Below are 25,799 nucleotides of genomic sequence, written 5' to 3' on the forward strand. Positions count from 1 at the left end.
TGAGGAGGAAAAGCAACAGTGATGCTGTCTTCTGGAAGAGGAACTATGAATGTGGGGCCTCAGAGTCTCTCAGCTCCATGCAGAAGGATTTGTGGAGCCGTTTCTGAAGTATTTATTCCCTGTCTCTGCTGTGTCAGGGTGGGACTAGGAGTTGTGGGTGTGCTGCTTTGAAGTTGTTCGTGTATCAGCTGTGAGCCACACATTTGCCACAGTTTGGGAGCCCCTGAGCTAGAATGTGCCTGGCAGGATGCACCCTGAGTACTCTTGTAACTTGTCACCTCTCCTTACTGTTTTTCTTCTGTGTTTTCAGGCAAGATTGGATGATGTGTTATAATCCTTCCTGTTTGGCTTTCTAACTCTTCTAGTGCAATAATTTCCTTATATTTCCCAGTAGACTCATTTCCTTTCATAACATGAACTAAACTGAAAATGGACTGAGCAGGTAGACCGGCAGATGGGAACTGTTAAATCCCCAGAAGGGTTTTTTTTAATTTTTAAGTTTATTAAAGGCACAGTTTTGTAATGTGCCAAGTGTTCCTGAGTCATAGACAGTCAGAGGACAAGCTCTGTGGACTTACAGCTGATCCTCTAAGTCAAAGACAAATTTTGCTTTGGAGAGTGAAACCAGCATTTGAGATCTCTTCCCTGCAGGTGTATTCCAGAGAAGCAACTAAGCAAAGAGAGTGTGTTAGGCTTGCACCTCTTGGGAGGGCCATCAGGAATCACTAAACAGACATCATAAATGCTAATGCTGGTCTGCACCAGAGTTTTGGCATGTGCTTGCAAGCAGGTGTTTGGAAAGACCCCTTGGGAGAAGTCAACTGTGTGCACCTCATGAAGCCCAATGCAGGAAGATGCTAGCAGATGTGTTTCTAAGCTCTGCTTTGCTTTGGGTGCCAATTTCCTGTCTGCTGCTGCTTTCAGCTTGCTGCCAAGCTTGTACTGGTAGAAATACAAAGCTGATTGGTGTCGCAGTGTCCTTGCCCTGCTTCATTTATCTCTTTAGGAAATTCAGTTAATAATTCCTCGGTTTGCAGTTAGTGCCCACTTCCATGTATGAACCCAGGCGAAGAATAGGTAATGATTGCAAAGTTAATTCTGTGGAAAGTTCTGCTTCATGTATCTATTTCAATAAAACTATTGGGCTAGATCGCAGATGGCAAGGGTATTTCTCTTTCCCCCAGGCATTTATCCAAAGTTTTACCCTGTAGGCAACTGCTCCAAGGGGGAGAAAAGCCAAGTCATCTTTCTGCTTTTATATTGAAGCCATTTACATTTGCTCAAAGCTGCCATAAGCAGCTGGGTCCCAGCTGCAACTCTCCGGATAATACATTCCTCCTTGTAACAAAATAGGGAAGCCATTTTCCTTGCTGCCTTGTAAAGGCATTGAGAGAAGTTAAACACAAGGCAGGCCCCACACTGCTACTTCCCAAGAGTGTGCTCGCTTAATCCAGGCTTAGTTTTTTGGGGGAATGTCACCAAAAAAGGAGTAAGCAGAGCAATGAGTGAGAACCTCACTGCAACTGAAGTCTGACTCACTTTGTTGCAAATGAGCTTACAGCTGATCACCCTGGATGCTGATTCCTTGGAGACATCACATATTTATTATTTATGCCCAGAGACTGACATTCTGTAAAATGGAAATGGCCAATTAATCACAAGCATCTTTTGGCAAGCATTTACAAGCAAAGATCTTGAAGTCTTAATCCAGGCTAACAAAGCTCCAGTGCCCCCAGATGGAGTTCATTAGTCAGATCTGATGATTACCTATAAGGGAGTTCTGTGCAGACTTGTAAAGGAGAAGGAAATGGGGATTAAAGTTTGTTTCAGAAATTATTAGTTTTCCTTTGGGTGGTGGAAATAGCTCAGGAAATGTGGCAGCACGAAGGTGCAAAGGGGGAATGTTTGCATTTATTGTTTGTGTAATTTGCTGAGCAAGTTATAAGACCTCATTTACACCAGACTGAGAGCTAATGGATAGGCAGTTCACAGATGGAGTTTCATGGTTACATATGTCTTTAGTTTTACTCAGACTTTGTAAGGGAACAGGGTGTACCTGTACCTGGGCCAGGCATGCCAACCTTCCTGCGAAGCAGAGGTTCCTAGCTCATACCCAAATTAGGTTTCTCTGGGTAATGGTTACAATTACTGCTCTAGCTTTGAGGGTTTGGACCGAAGCCTGGGATTTAGCTTTTGTGTCAAATGTAGCATTCAGAGAGGACTATGAAGGCTTTTCTGTCAATACGCTGTGCCAGCAGTTAAGGCTGAGGTTTTTACTTCCCAACCCTGCCATAAAAATAAAATGTTCATTGATTATGATGCCTTGCAAGATGCTTTTCTGCTGGTGTGTGAAAAGCCGTTGCTGGTGAAGTTGATCAATTCTTGTTTCTTTGTTCTTCCCATTTGTGTGTGTGCACACATCTCTTGTCTTATGCCTACGCTGCAAGCTATGTTGGAAATCAGTTGGGGTGGGGGTCTGCCTGATTGCTAGCCCAAGGGGGGGCTTTTGGTCTGTGGTGAGCACTCCTAGGGACTAAGATAACATCAGGAATGATAATAACAATAATAGTAATAGCAGTAAACAGACCTGATTTCCTTGGCTGATTAATCTGAAATATCCTTAGAGACATTCAGGAAGAGAACACACAGCTTTCTCTTGCAATTGTTGTGGGTTTTTTTGTCTACGCATTTCCCATAAAATGTTTGTCACAGTGCCAAGCTGCTCTGTTCCTTTGATATGCAAAGTGCTCTGAGGAGAGAATCCCTCAATTACCAATATTCCCAAAGCATGGTGATGTAGTAAGGAGGAAAAGGGCATTTTTGTCTTCAGACATCACTCAATATAAAAAGGAAACAGTTGTGTTTGCAGAGTCAGTCTTCTAGTACAAGGTTTTTGAAATATTCATGTGAGATTTACTCTTTTGTAGCTATACTAGTATCACCACTTTGCACTCTGTTTTGAGAATAATTATAGATAATAATGTGGGTTTTGAGATACACTGAGAATAGGAAGAACACTGGTAGAGATATTAATAGAATCATAGAATGCTTTGCGTTGGAAGGGGCCTTTAGAGGTCAATTAGCCCAACCCCCCTGCAGTGAGCAGGGACATCTTTAACCAAATCAGGTTCCTCAGAGCCCTGTCCAACCTGGCCTTGAATGTTTCTGGGGATGGGGCCTCCACTACCTCTCTGGGCAACCCATTCCAGAGTTTTGTCACCCTCATTTTAAAGAATTTCTTCCTTAGATCCAGTCTAAATCTACCCTGGTTTAGTTTAAAACCATTACCCCTTGTCCTGTCACACCCGGCCCTGCTAAAAAGATTTTCCCCGTCTTTTCTATAGGCCCCCTTTAGGTACTGAAAGGCTGCAATCAGGTCTCCCCACAGCCTTCTCTTCTCCAGGCTGAACAAGCCCAACTCTCTCAGCCTGTCCTCGTAGGAGAGGTGCTCCAGCCCTCGGACCATTTTTGTAGCCCTCCTCTGGACCCACTCCCACACTTCCGTGTCCTTCCTGTGCTGAGGGCTTCAGAGCTGGATGCAGTACTCCAGGTGAGGTCTCACCAGAGTGGAGTAGAGGGGATATATTCTCAAAGCATATCAGGACGGTAATGCAGAACAAGAAATACTCAATATATGTGGTGAAATATTTGCTGTTCTCTATACGTATCTGCTGATGATTTAATATCCACCAGGTGCCAAGATACATGTGATACAGCATCTAACATAAAATCAGCAGGCTTCAGTTTCATCAAAGAGCCTGTGCGTAATTCGGTTGAGAAATTCTCTCTGTTCTCAATGTTGGGAGAAAGCGAGCGTTGTGCCGATGTTTATATAAATCAATCCTGTTCCACTGGTGATCCAGGGGCAGAATGCAGCCTACCGGACGCTTCCGCCCAGCCCAAAGGCCTGCCCTGGTGGCGAAGAGCAATGGCTGCTCCCATCAGCAGGTGTGTCCTGTGGGACGCCCAGGCGCAGGGAAGAGCAGGCTGCAGAGCCCTGGGCAGACCGGCCAGGTGGTGCTCGGGGACAGGAGGCGGCAGGAGGGGACAGGAGGGCCTCTCCGGCCCCAGAGGCCCGCGCTGCGGCCGCCTCTCCTCGGGGAGAGGACCCCAGTCCACCCAAACCGGGCTTCTGCTTGTCTGCGCCCTGCTCGCCGCATGGCCAAACCCACAGATACAGGCACGCTTGCGAGATGTGGTACTTCGAGGGAGGGCCGGGGATGACCTGAGGAGAAGGATCCCCTCATCCAGCCGCCCGCCCTTTGTCTCGGTCCCGCCCGCCGCTGGGTGGCGCTGCCCTTCCCGCGGAACGCGAGGAGCCGCCGCCGTGTTCCCGGGGGGAAACGGAGCGGACAGGGCGCGCCGCCGGCCGGAGCGCTGAGGGCGGCGGACCGCATCCCGGAACGAGCGAGATGGCGCGCAGCGGCAAGGTGAGGGGAGAGTGGAGGAGAGGGGGTCTTCCAGTATCCCAGCCTCCGGGCACCCCCCGTCGGTCCGTCCCCGGCCCGGTGTGGCGGGGACGTGCCTCAGGCGTGGGCGGTCGCGGAGGGGGTGCCGCCCGCTTGGGCCCGGCCGTGAGAACGGGTCCCCCCTCTGCGGGCCGCAGCCGCCGCCGCCCGCCTGTAACGCGAGCGCTTTGCCCGTGGGCGGCCGCTTGTGGCGGGGGGCGTTTGCGCGGCCCCGTGCTCGCCGTGGGGGGCTTCTGAGGGCCCGGCTTGCCTTCGGTGAGCTGCCGGCCTCGGTGTTGGTAGCAAACGGCGCAACAGCCGGGGCTGCGAAACCGCCTAACTCCCCCCGGTGCCGACCGCCGGGTGGGTGCTGGTGCCACCCCGTCTGATTCAGAGGGACTTCAGCGTTCCCCTCCCGCGGGCAGCTGCGGTTCTGAGCGCAGTGCGGCCACCGCGGTAGTAGTTGCCATTGCTCTTGATAAAATAATAGCGGAAATGGTTTTGCCCTGTTAAAAATGCGGTCTGTTTGGTGTGTTTAAGGAATCCTGTTGGTGAAAGCGGCATTAAGCTCTCTTCTGATGATACAGGGCAGTTTAGTATCTGTTAAACACCGGCTTTGTGCTGCAGGCTAAAGTGCTGCTGTAGCTGTATCTCCCTTAGCTTTATTATAAAAAAATAATTCAGCACTGAGAGGTTAGAGATAAAGGCAGGCTCGTTCCGTTTTCACCCTTATCAGTACTTGAGCAAAGCAGATTGATGTTAACTTAGGTGTGACAACGTTGTCCTACAATCACACATGCTGAGCATCTTAGCTTAGCTTAGTATATTGCACCTGAAAATGGTGGTACAGGATGCTCAGAGGTGAGATGTAGAGGTTAATAACAGAGGAAGAGATGTATAGAGGAGGATTACCAAAAGAGAGACCTGCCCTCCTGAAGGAGGATTCCACATACCTGAATAGGCACTGGGCTTGGAGTTTGCTGCCTTCCAGAAGAGCGTGTTAGCACATGACATTTTATTATTTTCTCTCAAGCAAAACAGCAGCTCTTCGCTCCTGCACCCTTTCGGGTTTTTTTGCTGTTGTCTTGCCAGCTGTGAAGATTATTTTACCTGTTTTGGACAATAGGATTAATTCAGCTGGCAGCCACAGTGTATCCTGAGGCAGGACAGCAACAAGCAGAGGGTCTGCAGTTACTGAAGCTGGTAGAGTAATTCCTCAGGCTGGCAGGTGAGCAGTAGCAAGGCTTTTGTGAGAACCTAGTGCAGCCCCAGTTACTGCCTGTATTCCACTCGAAGCTTCTGCAGCTGTAGCTGCCTCAAAGGCATTCCTTCCTGGCTCCCAGGCAAGCCACCAGTGAAGGCAGAGTGATGAATAGAGTGCTGAGACAGAGTGTAACCTGCTGGATGTCTTGTGCTGTCCTGTTGCTAATTCTTTCTTTTTTCCCCCTTGTCCTGTTCTGGGAGGATGCAGGGAGTTAAACCAGTGCTTGTTAAAATGTCAGGGGAGGTGCACAATGTATTTTAGAAAAAGGAAGAGGATAAATAATTAATTTGAGAGCTGCTAAGACAGAGCATTAGACAACTAATCTAAGAAAATTATTCCTATAAACTTGATATTAAGCAATATCTATTTAGGTGACAAAAAGAGTCAGGTTCTTCTGGTTGATGCTTAAAAAGATACTTGGAGTTATTTGCATGACCAAGCAAAAGAGCTTAGACCAACACCTTTTCTTCCTGTTCATCCCTTTTGTTTTGCAAAACCAGACTGTGCATCTCCGGTCACTTGATTCTCAGTCTTCTGATTTATTGCCCATGTCCTTCTGGCAGCTTCACTTCTCATAGCACTGGATATATTTTTTATTTTGAAACATGGTGACTGGCTCCAAACTAGGTAATACCTAATTTTCCTGTGTTCTGACAAACAATATTTTTTTGTATGCAGTGTAATTTAAGCTACTGGTTATCCACCAGGCAAGATTTTGATATATAGCTGAAGAACCTTGTTTTAATCAGTGACAATAAATTTGAGCTGGCCTTTTGTCAATGTCCTTAGAGATGCAGGGCATAAATTTACTGAACTCCTCTTTTAGCTTCATTCAGCTGCATGGTAAAATTCTGTTAATCAAGAGTCTGTGGAAGAACTTTAGAGGAACTTAGCAAATCCAGTTGAATGGGCAACACACTACAGGTAATATTCATTATTAATGAATGTTGAACAAGAGAAATCACAAGAAGCAATTTTATTTTACTCGTATGCTAGTTTATAAATCAATTAAGGGGAAGACTTGGGCACTGTTTTATATAGATCAGTTAGAGCAATGATCAGAAAGCAAGCACATATGCTAGTTTGTGGGATTTAAGCCCTGAAGTTGAAATCAGAATTCATCCTTCTGAGGTGTTAGGAGCATAGCTGCACGCTGCAGACACCAGTGCTCACTGCAGAGACACCTACAGCAGCAACAAATGTTCTGGCTCTCCCTGGAAGCCATAGGAGTACAGTCAGTCTTATGTTCTTGAGTTAGACCAAACAGTGGTCTGCAGCTATTATGGGCTACTGGTGAGGGGTGGATGTAGCTGTAGAGTTTAGGGAACAAGCTTGTATCTCCACCTTGTATAGTGCAGGTACACTGTATTGTGTTGTGCTGGTAATTGTCAACTGAAATATCTCTGTTTTATTTCCTAGCACAGAAGAGCCCTTGGATCCCTAATATGTTCACAGGGTTAAATAGAAATTGCCCCTCTTGACAGATCATAGGATTTTTTGTATTTTCCACTGAGAAGTCCGGAATGTGGTACAGGATTAAATGATTCTCGGTTCAGTGCAGTTGTACTGGTTCTGTCCTCCACCATTGTCTCATATTAAGAGTTCCTGTAAAAGATTGTAGTTTGTAGTTTGATTTTTTTTGATTTTGTATGTTCAAGGATCTGAACTAACCTGTTTAATTAATTATGCTTATATTGGCCCTTTTACGTTCTTATTCAGTATTGTATTTCCTTTCTAGGCGGCCATAGTGCTGTGCCTGGATGTAGGCTTTACAATGAGCAATTCTGCCTCTGGTGAGGAGTCTTCACTTGAACAAGCCAAGAAGGTTATGACAAAGTTTGTGCAGCGACAGGTATGTGTGACTTTACATGCGATTAAAAACTGTTAAGAAGGGAGAGGAAGCAATAACATCTGCAAAATATTTTCCTCATTAACTAATAATTGAAATAAATGAGAAATGAGTAAGAATTAGTTGTCTCTATGCAGGAGTAGCAGTGCCCTTTGTTTCAACTCTACTTCTGTGGAGATGTGGTAGTTGGATTGGTCACTCTTTCTTTAAGGCAGTAGAGACTTAGAGGGGAAAAGAGTACTCTTCTCTTTCTCTAAAATGTTTCAACCTTTTTAAGATTTACCATACTGAAGAATCATTTCAAGGACTGAGTCAGCCCATTTTACTTGTTTTATCCCAGGCATCCTCATGTCAGTCTGCTGGTTTAATTATATCTAAAATTAGTGAACTCTCTGCAAAATCACATTTTGGTATGATAGCACTGAAAAAGTAAGAGAAAGTAAATCCACTATACTTGATATTGTTTCAACATTAGTTCTGCTTGCTCGAGTCTGTGTAACATAGTTGTGAATAAATCTATCTGTGTTTTTATACCTGTTTTGTATTTTCTCTGTTTCCAGGTTTTTGCTGAGAGTAAAGATGAAGTCGCTGTAGTTTTGTTTGGCACAGATGGTACTAGGAATGAACTTGCCAGTGGGGATCAATACCAAAACATCACTATACATAGGTCACTAATGCTACCAGATTTTGATCTGCTGGAAGACATTCAAGATGTGATTAAACCGGGCTCTGAGCAAGCAGACTGTATCCTTTCGTTGTAGAGCACTTCTTGGACTGATTCAGCTACACAGGAGACAGGAAGTTAGTGTTGTGGGCTCAGACTTGCCTCCGAAGTTGTAACTACTATCAGAGTTCAGCTAATTTGTGGTTGTAAGTTTGTTCAAAAGCAGATTAGCTGCTTTTTGACGTTCTTTTAGGCTAGCAGATGGAGTCTTGGCCTTAGGTAATCATTGCTTCTATGAAGTGTTCTGTTAATTAAAGAGAGCGAAGTTAGCACTAATATAATTTTAGGCCTCAAATAAAGTATGTGTTTTTAAAAATAGTGTTGTAGAACTTGGTTTATGCTTTTTCATCAAATAAAAATACTATTTGCGAAATATGTTATCAGAAGTACCAGAAGCCAGACAAAGCAGAATAGAGCTTTATCAGATTGATTGCTAGATCTCCTACTTCAGGAAGTATTTCTAACATTGCTGAATGTCACTTGCTGGTTTGAATGTTCTTCATGTCTGAATGTGTTCTGTTGTTAGTTGCATAAGGTGAAGAGTTTTGAAAGAAGGCGATCTATATATTGTCCCTTTGTGTGTTTCATTTACATACTGTTAAACTTCCCGTGTTGTCTTCCCTCGTTCTGGCCACAAAATGATTGTTGTGAGCTCTATTCAGACTGTCAGAGCTGTTTCAGCAAAGTGTGCAGCCAGTCAGCTGTATCTTAGCAGAAGCAGAGTCATGTTCCTTCTTCAATGGGTACGCAGGTTTGTGTGCAGCAGTAAAAATATATTCCCAGTGAAAATTGTGGTGAGGAAGAAACTATCAAGGGATTGCCAGATGCAGATATTTTGAAGTAAAACGTCCATGAGAAAATGGCATCAGGTATTGAAAGTACAAGTGAATTCTGTTTGTGGATTCAAAGTAAGATTATATCATATTTTATACATATATATGTTAAAAGATTAGATTAGTCTTTCATTGGACTTGAGCCTCCCCATTGGCAGTTAAAAGACTGGGCCCTAGAGCAATCTTTTTACTGTTCCATCAGATAAATGGGGAAGAGATAAGATCACAAAACAGTCAAGATATATAGGAACCTCTTGCACAGTAGATATTTGAAGAGTTACCTCTTCAAATAAAGCAAAAAATTGTTTGTTTGTTAACTAAAATGAATGTTTGTCAGTGGTTGGGGGGTGTGTGAAAACAGAAGATTGTTTCATAGGAAAAACAGTTGTGTGACATGATTCTTGTTGTAGTTGAGATTTTTTTTCTTAATTTCGCTTAGTTCTGGATGCAATTATTGTGTGTATGGACTTGCTTCAGAAGGAAACAATGTGAGTACGTAACCCAAAGCCTTTTACAGAATTCTGACCTTACACTTTGGAGCTGATCTGATTTCTTGCCAGTATTACATTTCCAGTATTGTGTAAATATGGAAAATACTTAAAAAAAAAAAAAAAAATTAAAAACAACATACTACAGGAGTCTGTCCCTGAAGAATCCTCAGGAGACGTCTAGCTTCTCCATAAGAGCTTTCTGATGCAACTGGGAACTTTGCATTAGATTCATGAGAATATTAATGCCATTATACAAGGCACAAAGACTTCACTTACTGTCACGTTTCTAGTGATCTGCTTTCACAAAACCCCATTAATTCACATGCTAAAATGCATAGAAAAGGACTACCAAAAATCAGAAAGGTTTGTTCAGCCTAACACCTTAAAGGCTGTTGGAGACAAGGTGGCAGTTTGTAAATATGCAGGGTGTGTGCGATAAACATGCAGTAGGAATAAACATTGAAAGAAAATGTTGGCACAAGTCTTACAAAGTTGTCAATGAATGGACAACTGGAAATGTGACTGTTACTAACACTCAGTGGACCGATGGTCCAGGGAAAGGAAGATAGCCTTACTTCTGCTCAAAACAGGGAATAAATACGTTGTTAATAAGATCGTATGATCCAACTGTGAATGCAGAAGACTATAGACTTAGTAATGCGATTTGTGTTTTTATGATTAAAGTCTAATTGGCATGGAGAGCTGTGTCAATTTAACGGTTAAAACTGAGTTGTGAATTAAAATCACTGTATTTATGGTAGTGTAACCTTGAATATCTATGGAGCAACTGCTTTTGTTATCTCGTGGGTAAGTTGCTTGTATGCACCAAACCCTTTGATACGGAGTTTACCTTCAGCTGAGAAAATTCTGGTGGGTAAAAATTCAGGAAAGTCACCCTTATGCTTTGAATATCCAGATAAAAACTGTATCAGTTTAACTGAGTTTTGTTTTGTAGCTGGCAGAACTTTCTGATGTTTATTGTTACTACTTCTTACCGTATTAAGTAGGCTTTAAAGTCCGTCTTATCCAGTGAATCTCCTGAATTAGCTTACTAAAATAGAACCCCTGCCAGCAACAGTAATTTAAAAAACATTTTCCATTTTCACTAGGATAGAATTACAGCTGCAAAGGAAATATCCAGTATAATCAATGAATAACATAATGTATTTTATTAGCATTTTGTCTACATTGGTGAAAGTTGGCAGAATTCCATTCGTGTAGAGGTAGTTAGTGATTTATATAGTCACAGGGCTAGAGTCCTCAATTTTAGGGAGTAGGAGTGAGTAGGGGGAATCATACAAAGACAGAAACTTACCATAAATATTATGAGCAATGATAGAACAACTTCTACCAAGTAGCTTTGTTGGTTTGTTTTTTACAAGTATATTGCTTTGGTAAAGCTTCAATTTTTTAAGGAAAGAATTATAAAAAGGCCTTCTAGATATTTCTGATATATGTAGCTGTTGTTTTTGTATTTTAAGAGGAAAGAAATACGAGAAGAGACACATTGAACTATTTACAGACCTTAGTAGTCCTGTCAGTGAGGATCAGCTGGAAATTATCATTGCTAACTTGAAGAAAACAGGAATTTCACTTCAGTTTTTGTAAGTATGGAAGTGGCTGTTATACACTATGCCATTTTTTAAAGGGAAATTATTATTCTTTCTTAGTAATGATCTTGAAGGAGTTGGTGATCTGTTGCTGTATTGTTTCTATAGAGGTGTACCAGTATTTAATACTGATAAAAGTACTTACAACAATCATTACACATGCCATGAATTCCAGTTATGAACCAAGTCTCCTTAAGTGATGTGCAAATACATGTTAAGATGATGGCTTCTTTTCCAGTTAAGCTTATAGCTTAGAGCCAAGGTCTAAAATGGGAGACAAAAGATCTATATAAGTAGAGAAGTGGGAAACAATGAGCCAGAAATAGCCTCAGAAGCAGTGGTTTTGTCACAGCAACAGCCTAGATCCTTTTAGGTTAAGGGAGTTACTTGGAAGAAATAATGAGGTAGTGTTGCAGATGTTTATAGCCTGATTCTGGTGTCAGTAGAAAAGAAGTCTGAAGAGAAGGGTTATATTCACAGTGATGGGCTTGGAAAATGGAAGTGATGTCTTACATGTTATGACAGGAATCCCATGGCTGTCTTGGTATAGGTACAGGCGTCGATCTTAAGAATCAATGGTGGGTGGTGCTGAGATCTTATTAGATGTTGCACATGATGGCAACGTGGGAAGCTATAGGCCTTCTAGCAGGAGTTTATTTAAAAGCAAAACTTTGTGTGAATGTTAATGTTTGTGGTTTATAATAAATAATTTCACAGGAGAAAGTTGAGGCTGCAGTTTTACCTCTGACCATTTTAATACTTAGTTTCACCTAGATCCAGCATTCTTTAAGGAGCAATGTTGTGAACGTGATAAGTTCATTAAAACCATTTGTGGACCGGCCTGCAAGATAACAGAGGGGTTAGGTAGGAAAGTGTGACTGAAAACCATAGGCTGATTGTCCACAGAAAAATTACTTTTTGCCTGTGCTTGGGTGAGGCTGAATGTAAAAATCTCAGACTGCTCTCAGGTTCTGTCTACACAGCAAAAGAAGGTATGCTTGCAACATGCCTTGACATGCCCCTTCTAGGTTATTTGAGCTATTGTTGGCACTGCAGGCAGTGGAGACACAATACCATGAACCTGAGTACATGCTGCCAGCCAAAGTTACATCTTTCAGAGACCTGGCACAGATGCTACCACCACAAGTTAACATTGCAGTTCTATTCTGTGAGATTTCTCATACATCTTTACATTTCCTTTGTCTGTAACATAGCAAAGGAAAAGCCCGATGGCTAATAGAAACACTAGGGGAACGTTGCTGTTACAGCACCAACTGCAGGTTTACACCCTGTCTCACGAGCAAATGATGCTTTGAGAAATACATGTAGAAATGTAAAATACTCAGGATACTGGTTTAAAAATAATTTCTTGCTTGTCCTTTTGTTATAACCAATGCTTCCATCTCTTACACCCTGTTTATTGATTAGGTTGTAATTTGTGGCAGATAGTTGGTTTTCCACCCCGTTACCAAGCTCTGAGCACTGTGTAGCTTTGGGTATTACACAGTTCTCATCACAGGAATCTCTAAGCACTTTATAATGAAAGTAATCTAACTTTTGTGTCTCAGAGGTTTGAAGCTTTTTGCTCTCATAACGGCTTTAAAATACAGTCTCTTTTTGTCAGTGGATGCTGCTTCCTAAAACGGTATCAAACACTTTCCTGAAGTTTGATCTTTAATTCTGCTATATGTGATATTGTTGTGCATATTGTTAACTCTGCTTATTGTATGTTGCTCCACAGATAAGTTTGGTGAGAACTAATGAGGTGAAAGTGTGGTAGAGGTCTGTAGGCTGCTTTTCTGAAAACATAACACAAAGCTAAAATTCTTTTACTTTGTGGAAATGTGGTAAAAGGTATCATGTGGTTCATTCAAAATTGGATCAGACAAAAGATTTGAAAAATCTGCAGTCATTGTCAGGGGCACAGAGTAGAGGATCTTACACACCTCTCTTTTCTGTGGTTATTATACTTAGTTAACTCTGTTATATTTTGAAGAGCAACAAAATCATTTTATCTATAACCCCTAACTAAATTCTTAAATCTGATTCTTGAAGTGCAGGAAAACATGTCATCTTCAGTCAGAGATTGACCTAGTGGTGTAAGCTATTAAAATCTCAGAGTAACATTTATTCCAGAAATAACCTAATAGCCCCACTGCCGAGAAAGTCCTGTTTGTTGGCATTTAGAGCCAATACAGAATCACAGGCCTGGAATGGCCTTTAACAAGTCATCTAGAGCAATCCTCTACTTCAGACTGGGCCAGCTGTAGGTCTGTCATTGCTGAGCGGTGTTTGTCTAATCTTTTTATAAAGATTGCCAGTGATGGAGAGTCTTCCATCTCCTCAGGCAGTTGGTTTTAGAGATTATGGTTTGAAATACTTCTATCAGGTTTTTGAATATCTGACCTGACTCCATGATATAATTTGAGTGCAGGCTGAATATGAAGAACTGATTGTTCCCTTCCTCTCTGTAACAGCCTTTTATATTTAAGACTGTCTTGCCCTCTGACTCCCTTCTCTACAGGCTTTGTTTTGTTCCATCTTCTTTTCATAGGTCTTGTTTTTTAATCATCACAGTCTTTACTCCCTAATGCCCTCCTGTGTGTGGAAATCTTTATTGACATATGGTGCCCAGAACTGGTGCAGCATTCTGGTCAAGATGGGTAACAATGCCAAGTAGACCTGAAATACTACTTCATGTGTTTCGCAAGCCGTGTGGCTCTTTATACATCTGACTGCAGCTAGATAGAAATTGTTGATCCTGATACAAGTTTTATTTTGGTTTTGGTAGGTTATTTTAATTAAGAAGAAAGACAAACTAACTGCTTCTGCTTGTGTTCTTAGCCTGCCATTTCCAGTGGATGTTGATGGAGGTGGAGATACAAGTGCCAGTGGATGTTCTCAAAACCACAGAAAAATGTGGTGAGGAAACTGATGCATACTTTGGATGAAGGAGGAGGGCTGGAAGAAATTTATACTTTCAGGTAAACTTGGCTAATCCTCTTTATCACACTGTAAATTTACTTTCTGATTTCTTCCCCAAAAGATGAAATGAATTAAGTAAACAGTCACTTGGCTTCCAGTTTCACTGAAGCCAGGGGATTTTATAACTTACTGTACACTCAGTCCCTTTCAAACAGCTTCTTCAGTGACTTTAGAATAGGTAGTAGAGCTTACAGATTTCAGTGGAAAACAAATTTTCTATATCTGTATTTAAAGAAAAAAATCAGTTTTCTTCCATAGTGTTAGTGAATTTTGGAGGGAATGTTTCTGTAAATAAGATTTCAAAAGTATGCTTTGAAAGGGTTGGAATTTGTGACAGTGCAGGTAGAACATTTGCATTTAATGGCAGCCTTCGTTCCTTGGTCTCAGGCTTCTTTTAGCTCACTAGTTTATCAAAACTCCCACAAATGTTTTGAGTAATGTTGTTTATTGAATCCTGCTCTTTAATCACGGACTGCTGTGCCATTGTGCCAAACTATATACTTTTTTAGCTGCACTCCTAATGCAAGAATTGAAAGATGGTTTTTCAGTTCACATTTCCCCAATGAAAGAATAAAAATATATGTGTGTGTCTGAAAAACTGTAGCTAGTGATGTATCCAAGACTTTTCCACACAGGTATTATCTCAGTTGTGAAACAAGCAAAATGCATCTATGCACCTTGTAAAAGTCTGATTTTATTGTCTTAATTCTGTTCTACAATTATGAAGTGTGATCTTTTAGACAACATGTTTTTCAGGAAACTTAGTAGACCATAGCTGTAATGAGATTATCGAGTGTAATTTTTAGATTAGGTATATGTGGGTTTGCATGCATCATTTTATTTGTGGGATTTCCTTTCCTCACCCCACCCAACTGATCTGCTTTGCACCTCAGCAGACAGTTAAACTGTTTTTTGAGCATTAGTGTGGATTAGTGAAGAAACATGTATCACACTGTATGTGTTCCATACTAGTCAACAGAGCAGCCTGAGTCTCTAGAAAAAAGCAGGCTTTGTCATTGCATCAAAAGACTGCACCGAAAAGCAGTATTTTTCTGGGCCCATTTGTCCTTTAGGATAATCCATATGCATGAAGCTACTGTGTGGTGTGTCCCCTTCTTTATAGATTTTTTTTTTTTTTTATTGCAGGCTCTTGCTACTGTATAAGCTGTCTTTGTGCCATGCTTTCAGGGGAAGTCCAAAATCTTTGGATAAATAGGCATTTGACTAATAGATTAAAGCTGTAGTTTAAGATGTTTAAGAATATGTGAGGTTTTAGAAGCAGTTAAGTTGCTTATCAAGCTTTAAGAAGTCAGCCTTGCAAATCTGTCATGATAATTTACCAACTCGGATACACTCCCTGTTTTCCTATATTCATTATTCCTGGTGGTAAACATATTTCAACTCTTGTGAAAATAAATTAGTCATGCCAGGAAAGTAAATGAGAAAATTTTGTTGTATTGTTTTAGGGTTTGATATTCTGACTGTCGGACAGGAGGTACTTCTGCTGCCTGTGGGGTTTGGGGGAAGGGATTGGAGAGCAGAGGAGGAGAGACAGGTTTTTAAATACAAGTTGAAATGTGTGTTTACTAGGGTTTTATTTGCTGAGTTTTCTTTGATAACAGGGAGCATTTTTCTTCTATAAATGTAAGAAATTAAAGGACAGAGTTAATAAATTGAGCTTAGATGACAGTTTTAGTCATTTGATGCTTACGTATTTGATTTTCATATTCATCCTTGAATGTATGTGTTGCAGTAGTTTTAATGATGTAGTAACAGGTTCTTTTTTAAAATCCTATATTGATGTCTCTCTTGCCAGGAAAAGTAATTTTTCCTTCCTCCCTTCCTTCCTTTCCCCAATGAAAAAAAAAATAAGAAAAGGAAATTCAATGTTCATCTCATTATAAAAATCCCAGTGTGTTTTTTCCTTTCATTGTATTTATGTTAGAATTCAAAAAAACCCTGCTCATCCTAAGAAAGTTGAAAAATAGAATACCAAGTTGAATTCTGTACTAATGTCTTTAGGAGTTGATCTTAATTTCTGCCAGACAAGTGCTTTAATCAGAAGAGAGGTACGTTTTGGGTTTTATCATCATGTGAAAAGTTGAGGTCAATGCTGTTTTGTCTTTGCTTCATCATACAATAAAAAAAATTAGGAGTGCTTTCTCTGCACTGGAATTTTATAGCAAAATAGCTGATACAGTTTGAATTAGCTGGGGTGCAAGCCTATTTGATTTCACAATAATATAATTAGCTTTTACTGTCAATTTTTAATTTTTGGACTCCATTGCTTAAAGTTGTGCAATTGAGTTAACACTCTTTAGCATAAAATCATTCAGTTCCTTTTTTTTGTGTTTTATGAACTTGCATATATGCTCTTTAGGCTAGGAATAGTCAAAGTAACTTGTTTCACTCTAACCGAATGCCCTGAAAATAATGAGTTCATTAGTACTATATATTAAAAAAAAAAAAGCGTCGAAAGTTAATTACCACACAAACAAAATCCTGTTAATTGAAACTGGATTCTTTATTTCTTCACCTCCACTGCAGAAACTGTTTTACCACTTAGAGAAGCCTTTTCTAATTTGGGTTGTTCAGCTAACTACATGCCCTAATTGGGTGAGCACAGATAAATGTAAAAGGCTTAATAAGCAATTGTGTAGTTTCATCACAAGGCCTAACATACTGTCTTTAAGCCCTAATGTCACACCATCGTAAAGGCTCGAGATGGGAATAATTTACTGTGCCACCTCTTTTTTTCATTCTCTTCTCTGACAACAGTTAATGACAGGATTATTCATAGAGTTTATTTTCTAATGCTTTATGCAGTCTAAGCCGAAACAATTGGACTCCTGCATCTCCTAGAAGAGAGTGTATTGTCTGTAATGTTTTATTACAGTTCATCAGAGTTCATTTCTGTTTTCCTGATTCCTTCGTTTAGAGAAAGCCTGGAGCGTCTTTCAATGTTTAAGAAAATAGAAAGAAGACCTATGGCTTGGCCCTGCCAGCTCACTATTGGTTCTAATTTGTCTATAAGGATTGTGGCCTACAAATCAGTAAGTTTGTAAAATCGTATGTTGTAGTGTATTTTGGCAGCAAGTTGGGTGCAGCTGCATGTTTTTAACTTACAGCTAAGGAAATAAAAGATAAAACAACATCCAAAATAATTATGGTAGCAATTTTATGTGCATAGAAACCAGTACATCTAAAACTGTGGTTCCCACAGCAACTCTAACTTCACCATATTGTACACATATGTTAAAGAAATAAAATTCACGATGTACAGAAATAGAAGTAATTGTCATCTATGCTGTGACACTTAATGGTATTGAAGTTGACAAACCTGATTAGGAGTGCTGCCATCATGTGAAGCTTTCCATTCGGCATCGGTGATATGTCTGCAGCTCAGTGAGACTTAATATATTATTTCTTAAGCCCTGTGCATGAGAGGAATTATACACGTGTACGTAAAATGGTGGGTGTAAATGTTTTATCAGCTATTGTTTGGGAAAAAAAAGTGTATTTTTTCAGCTTGTTTGCTTTATACTGTTTGGCAGAGCTTGTGCACAGTCTGTTTCCCTTACAGTTTATATGGGTCCTTCACAGAGTGCTAGGAAGAAGTAAGTGTATTTAAACACAGAAAATGTGCAAAATTCCAGTTATTGGGTAATTAGTAGGTAACTATATAGTGTGGCAGCATTGATGGATCTGGTGAGATGGAGATTAATTGGTTTGTTACTTGAACCCAAGACTGGGAGCCTGGCCAATATTGCAAGGTTTCAGAAGATGTATTATGAAGTTGAAATGTATCTGATTTCTAAGAGATAGGCGTATTAGCCTTGAAAGAGCTCTCTGCTGCCAGCTTTCTATTTATACTTACTCATAATTTTTTTTTATTAGGGTATTGTGCCAGACCTGTACAGATATTCAGTAAGAGTCCCCTCCCAAAGGTGTTTACACACAAAATAAATGAAGCTTGGGAGAGTAAGCAACATGAACCAAGTGACTAGCCTGAGGTCATACAAGAGTTGGATCAGAGCTAGGAATAGACTTGTGATAATCTGCTGACATAATCTATTCTGTCTTTTCTGTTTTCTGCCCAGTTCTCCATTTTTCTTCTCATTCACGAAGTATACCATCAATTTCACTTAAGTAGAGCGAAAAGAAATAATTTTTCTTTCCCTGTAGTTGGGAAACATTCACTCATTCCAGATATTTATGCCTTCTTTCCCTTCCCAGTCCTGTAACGCAACCAGGATCTTTTTCTGCCTTTTGGGAAAGTTGCAGTTAATGTAGGGTATTTTTATCCTGTAGTAGTAAGCCTCATGCAGAACTTGGGCAAACAAGCTGAGTGAGCATTGAGTCTTCTTGCATCTTTAACATATATCTTAGCGCTTTGTCAAAGGCGTTTGTGTAGGTGGAGGAAGTAAAATACGTAGCAAGCAAGTTACATCTTATCCTGTCACTAAAAGTCTTCCATAAATGATTTAGCCGATGACTTTAATGAATAACAAAGACAAATATGTAGTCAGTATGATATAGTTCAGGTGTTAGGTCTCATACAGATGAAACAGTGTGGTAGAAAGCGTGATGGTAGCAGTCAGAGATGCATATTTGGGGCTGTCATTATTGGTCCCTTATTGGCAAAATAATGCAGCACTTGGTCTAAGAATTTTTCGCATGTTCTGATAAGCCACTGATATGTTAAACATTCCTTTCTTTGAATTCTGATATAAAGGTCACAGAAGAGAAGGTGAAAAAAGTTTGGACGCTTGTGGATGCTAAAACCCTCAGAAAAGATGATGTTCAAAAAGAAACTGTTTACTGCTTGAATGATGATGATGAGACAGAGGTTCAGAAAGATGATACCATTCAAGGTATGACTTCTTTATGTGCACCCTGAAGACAAACTGAAGATAATGGCTCATACTCTTAAATCACCTAAGTGCCTTTTAGTTTTATCCTTTGAAGCCTAGCTGTGATCTTAGAATGTAAGCTCTGTAAGCTGAAGGAACACAGACTGTTACGTGAGACTCTTTGTCTCCACATATTTTACAGATTCTTACTTTTGTCAGTAATAGGAGTAATAGTAATACTGTCGGAATGGGAAGTCGGCTCGGAGTAACGATGGAGTCTCAATATGAGTATGGTCGCTCTCCTTTATTGCGCAGCTAACAAAAGCATATATAGGCAGAAAACAATAACATACACACCTGTCACACTGTGGTTGGTAGAATGCCACTATACACACACCTCCATCGCCACCGTGATTGGGACAGATCACCTGTCCATGCAGAGGGGCTTCTCCTTCTCTTCAGGTCATAGTTCCGCCCACATCCACTTAAGAGCAGGGGCTGTCGAACGGGACTAAGGCGTGCCCATTCTCACTCAGCCACTCCTCCACATAATACCACCAGGTGGAACTTGGAAGGCACTACAGCTTCCTAAACTGTATTCCATAGAGGATCATACCTCAGTTCTGTAGTGAGTAGTGCTGCTACCTCTATTCTGTTTTCAGATCTTCAGTTGTACTGATAACACAAATACTTTCATAACACTGCTTTTCTTCTAGATAAGCAACTGCTCTAGATATTCTGCAACTGGGAAGATGAAACCATTAAAGGAAGGTTTACTGTTCAAGAGTCTATTAGCTTTGCCGTTCAAATTTCGTAACAGGTTCAGTCTGAAGTGGTGGTATTCAGAATACTTCCATTATTACCTTCAGCTTCTTTCTGAGTGGATTAAATTCCTTAGAAGACTAAAGGCCCCAGAAACAGTATGAAGTAATCTACTTTTAAAAAATGGAGTTAAGCAAATGTGTTTAATTTTTTTTGCAATTTTTTTACTTATTTTTTCTCTCCTTTACTGTTTCAATCCCACACAAGTAGAGAGAGTGTTGTAACTATAAAGGGCAGAACTATTCAGATAACAGTATAGAACATGCTGTCAAATGAATAAAATAAATTGAAAAAGGAAGAGAAATACTGTATTTTTTTTATTTCACCTCTTTCAGTTGTAGTGGTCATAGGTGTTTGGTAGCAGTAGCAGTTAAAAATGTTCCAAGGAGAGTGTGGTTTTCTTTGTTTCTTTAAGCAGAGAGGATAGTTAAAAGCTAGTAGTCTGTTTATGTTTATAATTTCAAAACTTTTAGTAAAATGAAAAAAAAAAAAGATTCTACTTTTCATAGTGAATATATTTTAAAACGTTTGTGACCATTCTCTGTTGATGTCCTGACTGCCTAAATTGGTGAGTGGTTGTGGGATACTAGTAAAAAGAAGTGATGAACTGTTCAGTGTGAACAAAAGAGACCAAAAATTTCTCTATCAATGGTGTGATATTTCTTACAGTTAAAGAGCTGCTGATGCCTCATTGACTTCTGTGGACATTTTGAGAAATGTCACAATTAGACAATATTTTGCATTTGAAGCACCCGCACTGAGATTTCTTTCATTTTGCCTATGTGTTTGCTTTTCAGTTACCAGGAAAATGTATCTATCTATAGGTCTTTCATCCAGGGATTTACCTCAGTTCCTTCTGCTTTCTTCGCACCTGAGGATATTATCCCTAGTCTGCAACAGTATAATAAAGTGATGATGTTATAGGGAGGATCTTGTAGCTTGACGTGGGGGAATAAGTAGTTGGAACAATGATACTTCTGAGAAACTAACACCTTCCTGTTTTGTGGAGATATCTCTGTAATGTAAGGCACGGGAAGTAAAACAGGAATGTATAGAAAGACCACTTCTACATACAAGAGTGTTTAGGTTTTCCATTGTGTCTGAGGGTGTATCTCACTATGACTGTTAACACATTTTGTTCTCTGAATCCCTTCTGGTGTCATTTCCTGTCCGTGATTTGTGGTATGTTTGGGGTTTTTTGTATTACATTTGCAGGGAGTGTTGCAGTCTATTTGTTGAAATCTGTTCTGATTTGCTTAAATCTATTCTGTGAGCTTAACTTTGTTGGGCAAGATGTTCAGTTCCCTTATTTTCTTTCCTGCTCTCTACAAGGCTAGCCACGTTACATAAAACTATGTACAAGGAGTGCAACTGCTGTTTGTGAAGTACAAAATGTGTCTATGGGGTGTGTGGTTTTTTTGTTAACAGGGAAAGTAATTTGATGAGCGTGTGTAGAGTGTAGCTGTGGGCCATGCATGCGTTGTTAAAATATTCAGAGAGCTAATTTCAGTGTTAGAATTGTAGGCCCATATGCTTACCAGATGCTCTTCTCTTGTTCTCCAGGGTTTCGCTATGGGAGTGATATAGTTCCTTTTTCCAAGGAAGATGAAGAGCAAATGAAATACAAAACAGAAGCAAAATGTTTTTCTGTTTTGGGATTCAGCAGATCCTCTCAGGTACAGTACTAAACTTTTTCCCATTCAGCTTCCTGGGTTGTTCAAAACAATTGATTTCAGTTTGAGTTCGCTGAAGTTGTCGTGTTGTACTGGGTTCCAGTATTGGGAATGGGGCATCTGCAGTCAGGTATGCAGGGATGACTTATTTGCTGATTCTACATGTGAGCCTGTAAACAGTATGTACATGTAAACAGTGTGTAGTCTCGTGAAGGAGAGCAGCTCATAAATGTGGCCATTGGGTCCTCAAGTGAAGCAACAGCCACTGAACTTGGATCTCTGCAAGGTAGAGACAGGTATTGTAGTCTCATCTCATGAACTTGAATAGTGATGCCAGATCTGCAACAGAAGATGGTCTGTCTTCTGTTCAGGTCATGCAGAAGCTTTTTTGGGCTTTGTCCAGCCACGAGCATGTTCTTTTCAACAGAAGAAGCCTCTCCCTCGACCATTAAAGAAATGTTAAAGAAAGCCTAAGAACTGACTGTTCGTTCTCATTTCTGTAAGGATTAGTGAGCTTTGACTTGCTTCTTGTTTCTACTATAACAAAAACTAAATGTAGCGAAGACTTCATAGAACTTAGGTGAAGATAACATCATTCAAAAACTCTCCATATTTCATTGAGATGCTTGGTGTTTGTATGCACTTACCTGTACTTGTGATATTAACTTTGCCATTCTTTTTACCTGGAAGTTGTAAGAAACTTACATTGAGAAAGTACCTTAATAAAAGCTATCCAGCACAAGGTGATTTCCTGCAGAAAATCTAGCACTTGAGCCTTAGGAAAAGGCTTAACAAACCCTTCTTGAAGCAGGACACATGAGGAAAAGTACAGAGGTGTGAGCACCAGTAATTGCTAGAAATGTTAAGCTGCTCCCACTCTTTCTTCTCCAGGATTTTCAGACAGGGTGTCTGAAACTTTACTCATCTTGGAGTTCACTGCACCTAGTCCCCTTCACCACTCAGAACTGAAAGGAAATCGTAGGGCAGCTCTGCGCCTTCTATTCTGAAAGCTCCCAGCTCTCCTGCTCTTCTTTGAAACATCTCACTGCCTGACCAAAATAGAACCCTTGACAAAGGCTGAGGAAACCTATACTAGGACAGAAAGATGCTAATGAAATAGGAGGTATCTGTGTGAGCTTACTCCCGAATGGATGTAACTAAACATATTTTTACTTTACAGTACAGGTGGCACAGAGACCCCTTTATGTTGCTAGATATGCCCTTAGATTACTGCAGTGCGGTGGTCCAAAGCATGTTATTAACTGAGGAGCTGGGAAGTTATTTTGATTTATTGAAATGAGAAGCCAGCCCAAATGGGAACTGTAACCTGGTTGCTCCTTGAGGACATTCAGAACTTCAAGCTGTTGAGTAACATGGAAACTTGTGTACTGAAAGTGATTGATCAAGGAAACATTAGGGACATGGTTTAGTTTAGGGACATGATTTAGTGGTGGGATGTCAGGGTTAGGTTAAAGGTTGGACTCGATGATCTCAAAGGTCTTTTCCAACCAAAGTGATTCTATGATTCTATGTCATGCTTGAGCTTATATGCCCTAAACTGGCCAGGGCAGAGAGATGTTAAGGACGGCTAAGTCCTGTACCAGAAACTGGGTCTAGCAAGTGAAATGTTGTATCTGAACCCAGTGTCTCAATGAGAGAATTTCTTGCACCTTTTCACGCATTATTAGCCTACAGCTGAGTCTTACTATCTTCATTTAATTCTGTAAGATGTATTTCACCACATGCAGCGTTTTCTTATGCTGGAGGCTGGCCTCCCATTTTGACTTGAAGTCTGACTTTTATTGAAAACAGAAACTAAGAGGGAAAAACAGATGAGAAGCATCATGCTCCTGTAAGTGAGCTGTTATTTCACATGGATTTTCTTTTTTTTCCACCATTGGCCAGGTAGTGTGTTAATACCTTCAAATACATAGTTAATAATTAATTGTAGGAATATAATTAGTTGTAGGAATAATTTTGATTCACATGAATTTGCCTCAAAGAATTAACACATTGGTCTTATATTTTTTTTTTCAATGCACAAAATATTTATTGCTTTTGATAATTTTTATGATGTGCTTCTCTTGTCTGTGGATTTCATAATGAATAGGAATTACATCTTAAATAAAGTGTGCTCTGGTCCTGTAACTAGGAGGGTGAGTAATTATGCCCAATAGTAGCTGCATAGACCTCAGTGGAATAAAATTATTCAGGTGTGATTGCAGGATTAAAATTACACTGTATAGATAATGATATCAGGAAGTTTTAAACTACAGTGGGAATTTTCAAGACTCATGCTTTCTTTATGTTTTGTCTCCTGAATTTTGTTGTTTGGAATCATAATACTGACACTATTCAAATGTGTGTTTTATATTAAATTGTTTCTTTTAAAAACTTCGGAGAAAAGATAATTTATTACTGACTACAGAAACTGGAACAGCTCCAAATACATAATTAAAGAAGGAATAGAACCACCTCATATTATTTTTCTGAGTTATTCACATCCCTCAGGAAAGAAGATCAGAGGCCACTTAAACTTTGATTTTTAATTTATAAGCAATGCCATGGAAGTAATACTTGAAAATATTACAAAGGAACCATTTTTTTCAGACAAAGAAGATGTAGTGATACACACGTCTAGATATTTATACTATACTGAACATAAAATTTCCTGAGCTTTTAAAGACAGAACAGCAAAGAATAATTGCAGGTAGAATAATCTGAGTTGAAGAATGGTGCTGTAACACATTAAACAGATCTACTCTGGTGCAAGTTGTCACTGACTTCAACAGCATTATGGTAATTTGCTAAATAATGAAACTCCAGGTTAGTTTGGAGACAGTGTAATTTGAAGAGATTTTTCTTTAACAAAGAAAGGTCATTTTAACCAGTGTTCATAGCACTGTGCAGTCTTTCTGACAGTTTTTCACTATTGCAGTGTTTCTCTGGGTGTGTCTCTCAGCCTCTGTAGTTCCAGCAATGCCCTTTAAGGAAACTGTATTTTTGGGGGGGCGGGGAGGTGTCAGCCATGTTCATGAACAGCGTAACTGCTAGCAGAAGTGCTTCTTCGCCAGCACAGCTGTATATACTCCAGGTTGCTGTTAAAGTAGCTTTATCAATTAAGGATGTGACTTTTTTCAGCTCCTTTTTGACATGTCTTTGCTAGGAAGATTTAGTAGCATAAAAGTGGTGTCAGTTAGGTTTCAGTCTTTTGTTAACTACTGTGGTTTTCCACACTGGCTTTTGAATTACTGCAGTATTATTCAGATTGGTAACAGCTGCAAGTACTGTAGTTTTTCATGCCTGCCCATCAGTAGGAAGGTATGAGAATATCCTGCCGAATATGACTGAATATCCATATTGAGGGATAAATGGAGATATGAAACATATATAGGGCTTTAACTTCTATGTGCAGTAATTAAGTTTTGTGGAATCTCACTTGCGTAATGTCTTAGTTGTTTCATAATTTATTTGGTTCAGTCACATTAATGACATTTGGTTTAGATCAGGCTAACGCTTGACCATTTGAATCTGTAGATCCAGAGGCATTACTACATGGGTAGCCATGTTCTGAAGGTCTTTGCAGCGAAAGATGATGAGGTAAGGTGAACTGAAGTTTAATACAGAAGATGTTTTGCCGTGGAACAGAAAAGAATAGTACTGGCACTTGAAATTGTCCCTTCTTTCTGCTTTAATAAAACAAATATTCTTAATGCAGCTTACAGAAGTCTTGTTCCATTCCCCATTAGGATGAAAGGAAGTTGGATTAGACCCCAAATTAATACCACATCTCATGAATAATGAGAAACTAGTAAATACTATGTTTGCGCAGGGGCATGGGGAACCTGGAATTGGTGCTTAAGTCCATTCTCATGTGGAGCAACAGTGTGCCCTGTCACAGTATTATTTAGAACAGAGCTCCAAATTATTTTAAATATTAGAGGTAAAAAACCTCTACTGTAGTGTTCTGATGTGTTTCTTTGAGGGTTTGACTTCACTCCCTTTCTCTCTCTCATATAATACTTCTGAGAGCTCTTCACACCTAGCGAAAAAGGTGGAACGTGCTGGATCTAAAGTTCACTCAGCTTTGAATGGATCCACTATCATGATGAGATTTGACCTTTCTGCTGCTTCATTTTCTGAACATGAAAAATGCTTGTGTTGAAGTTATAGCTGAAATGGGAACTAGCCTTGAGTAGATCAGTGCTGTTGAATTCACTGTGAAAGATGTATTTCAGCAGACTAAT

General features: G+C 40.0%; 1 protein-coding gene across 1 annotated transcript in view; it reads left to right on the plus strand.

The window, feature by feature from the left end:
- Positions 1 to 4,350: 4,350 nt before the first annotated feature.
- XRCC5 (X-ray repair cross complementing 5) overlaps positions 4,351 to 25,799 on the plus strand; it is a 53,610-nt gene continuing 32,161 nt past the window's right edge. Inside the window, 11 exon segments of the mRNA XM_009647163.2 lie at positions 4,351 to 4,430; positions 7,451 to 7,564; positions 8,122 to 8,305; positions 9,558 to 9,606; positions 11,091 to 11,213; positions 14,064 to 14,131; positions 14,134 to 14,203; positions 17,143 to 17,257; positions 18,940 to 19,078; positions 21,443 to 21,555; positions 25,090 to 25,152. Of these exon segments, the coding sequence (XP_009645458.2) occupies positions 4,413 to 4,430; positions 7,451 to 7,564; positions 8,122 to 8,305; positions 9,558 to 9,606; positions 11,091 to 11,213; positions 14,064 to 14,131; positions 14,134 to 14,203; positions 17,143 to 17,257; positions 18,940 to 19,078; positions 21,443 to 21,555; positions 25,090 to 25,152 (1,056 nt within the window). The 5' untranslated portion in view covers positions 4,351 to 4,412.

This window comes from Egretta garzetta, unplaced genomic scaffold (assembly GCF_000687185.1).
Source record: "Egretta garzetta isolate BGI_Z169 unplaced genomic scaffold, ASM68718v1 scaffold759, whole genome shotgun sequence".
NCBI lineage: Eukaryota > Metazoa > Chordata > Aves > Pelecaniformes > Ardeidae > Egretta > Egretta garzetta.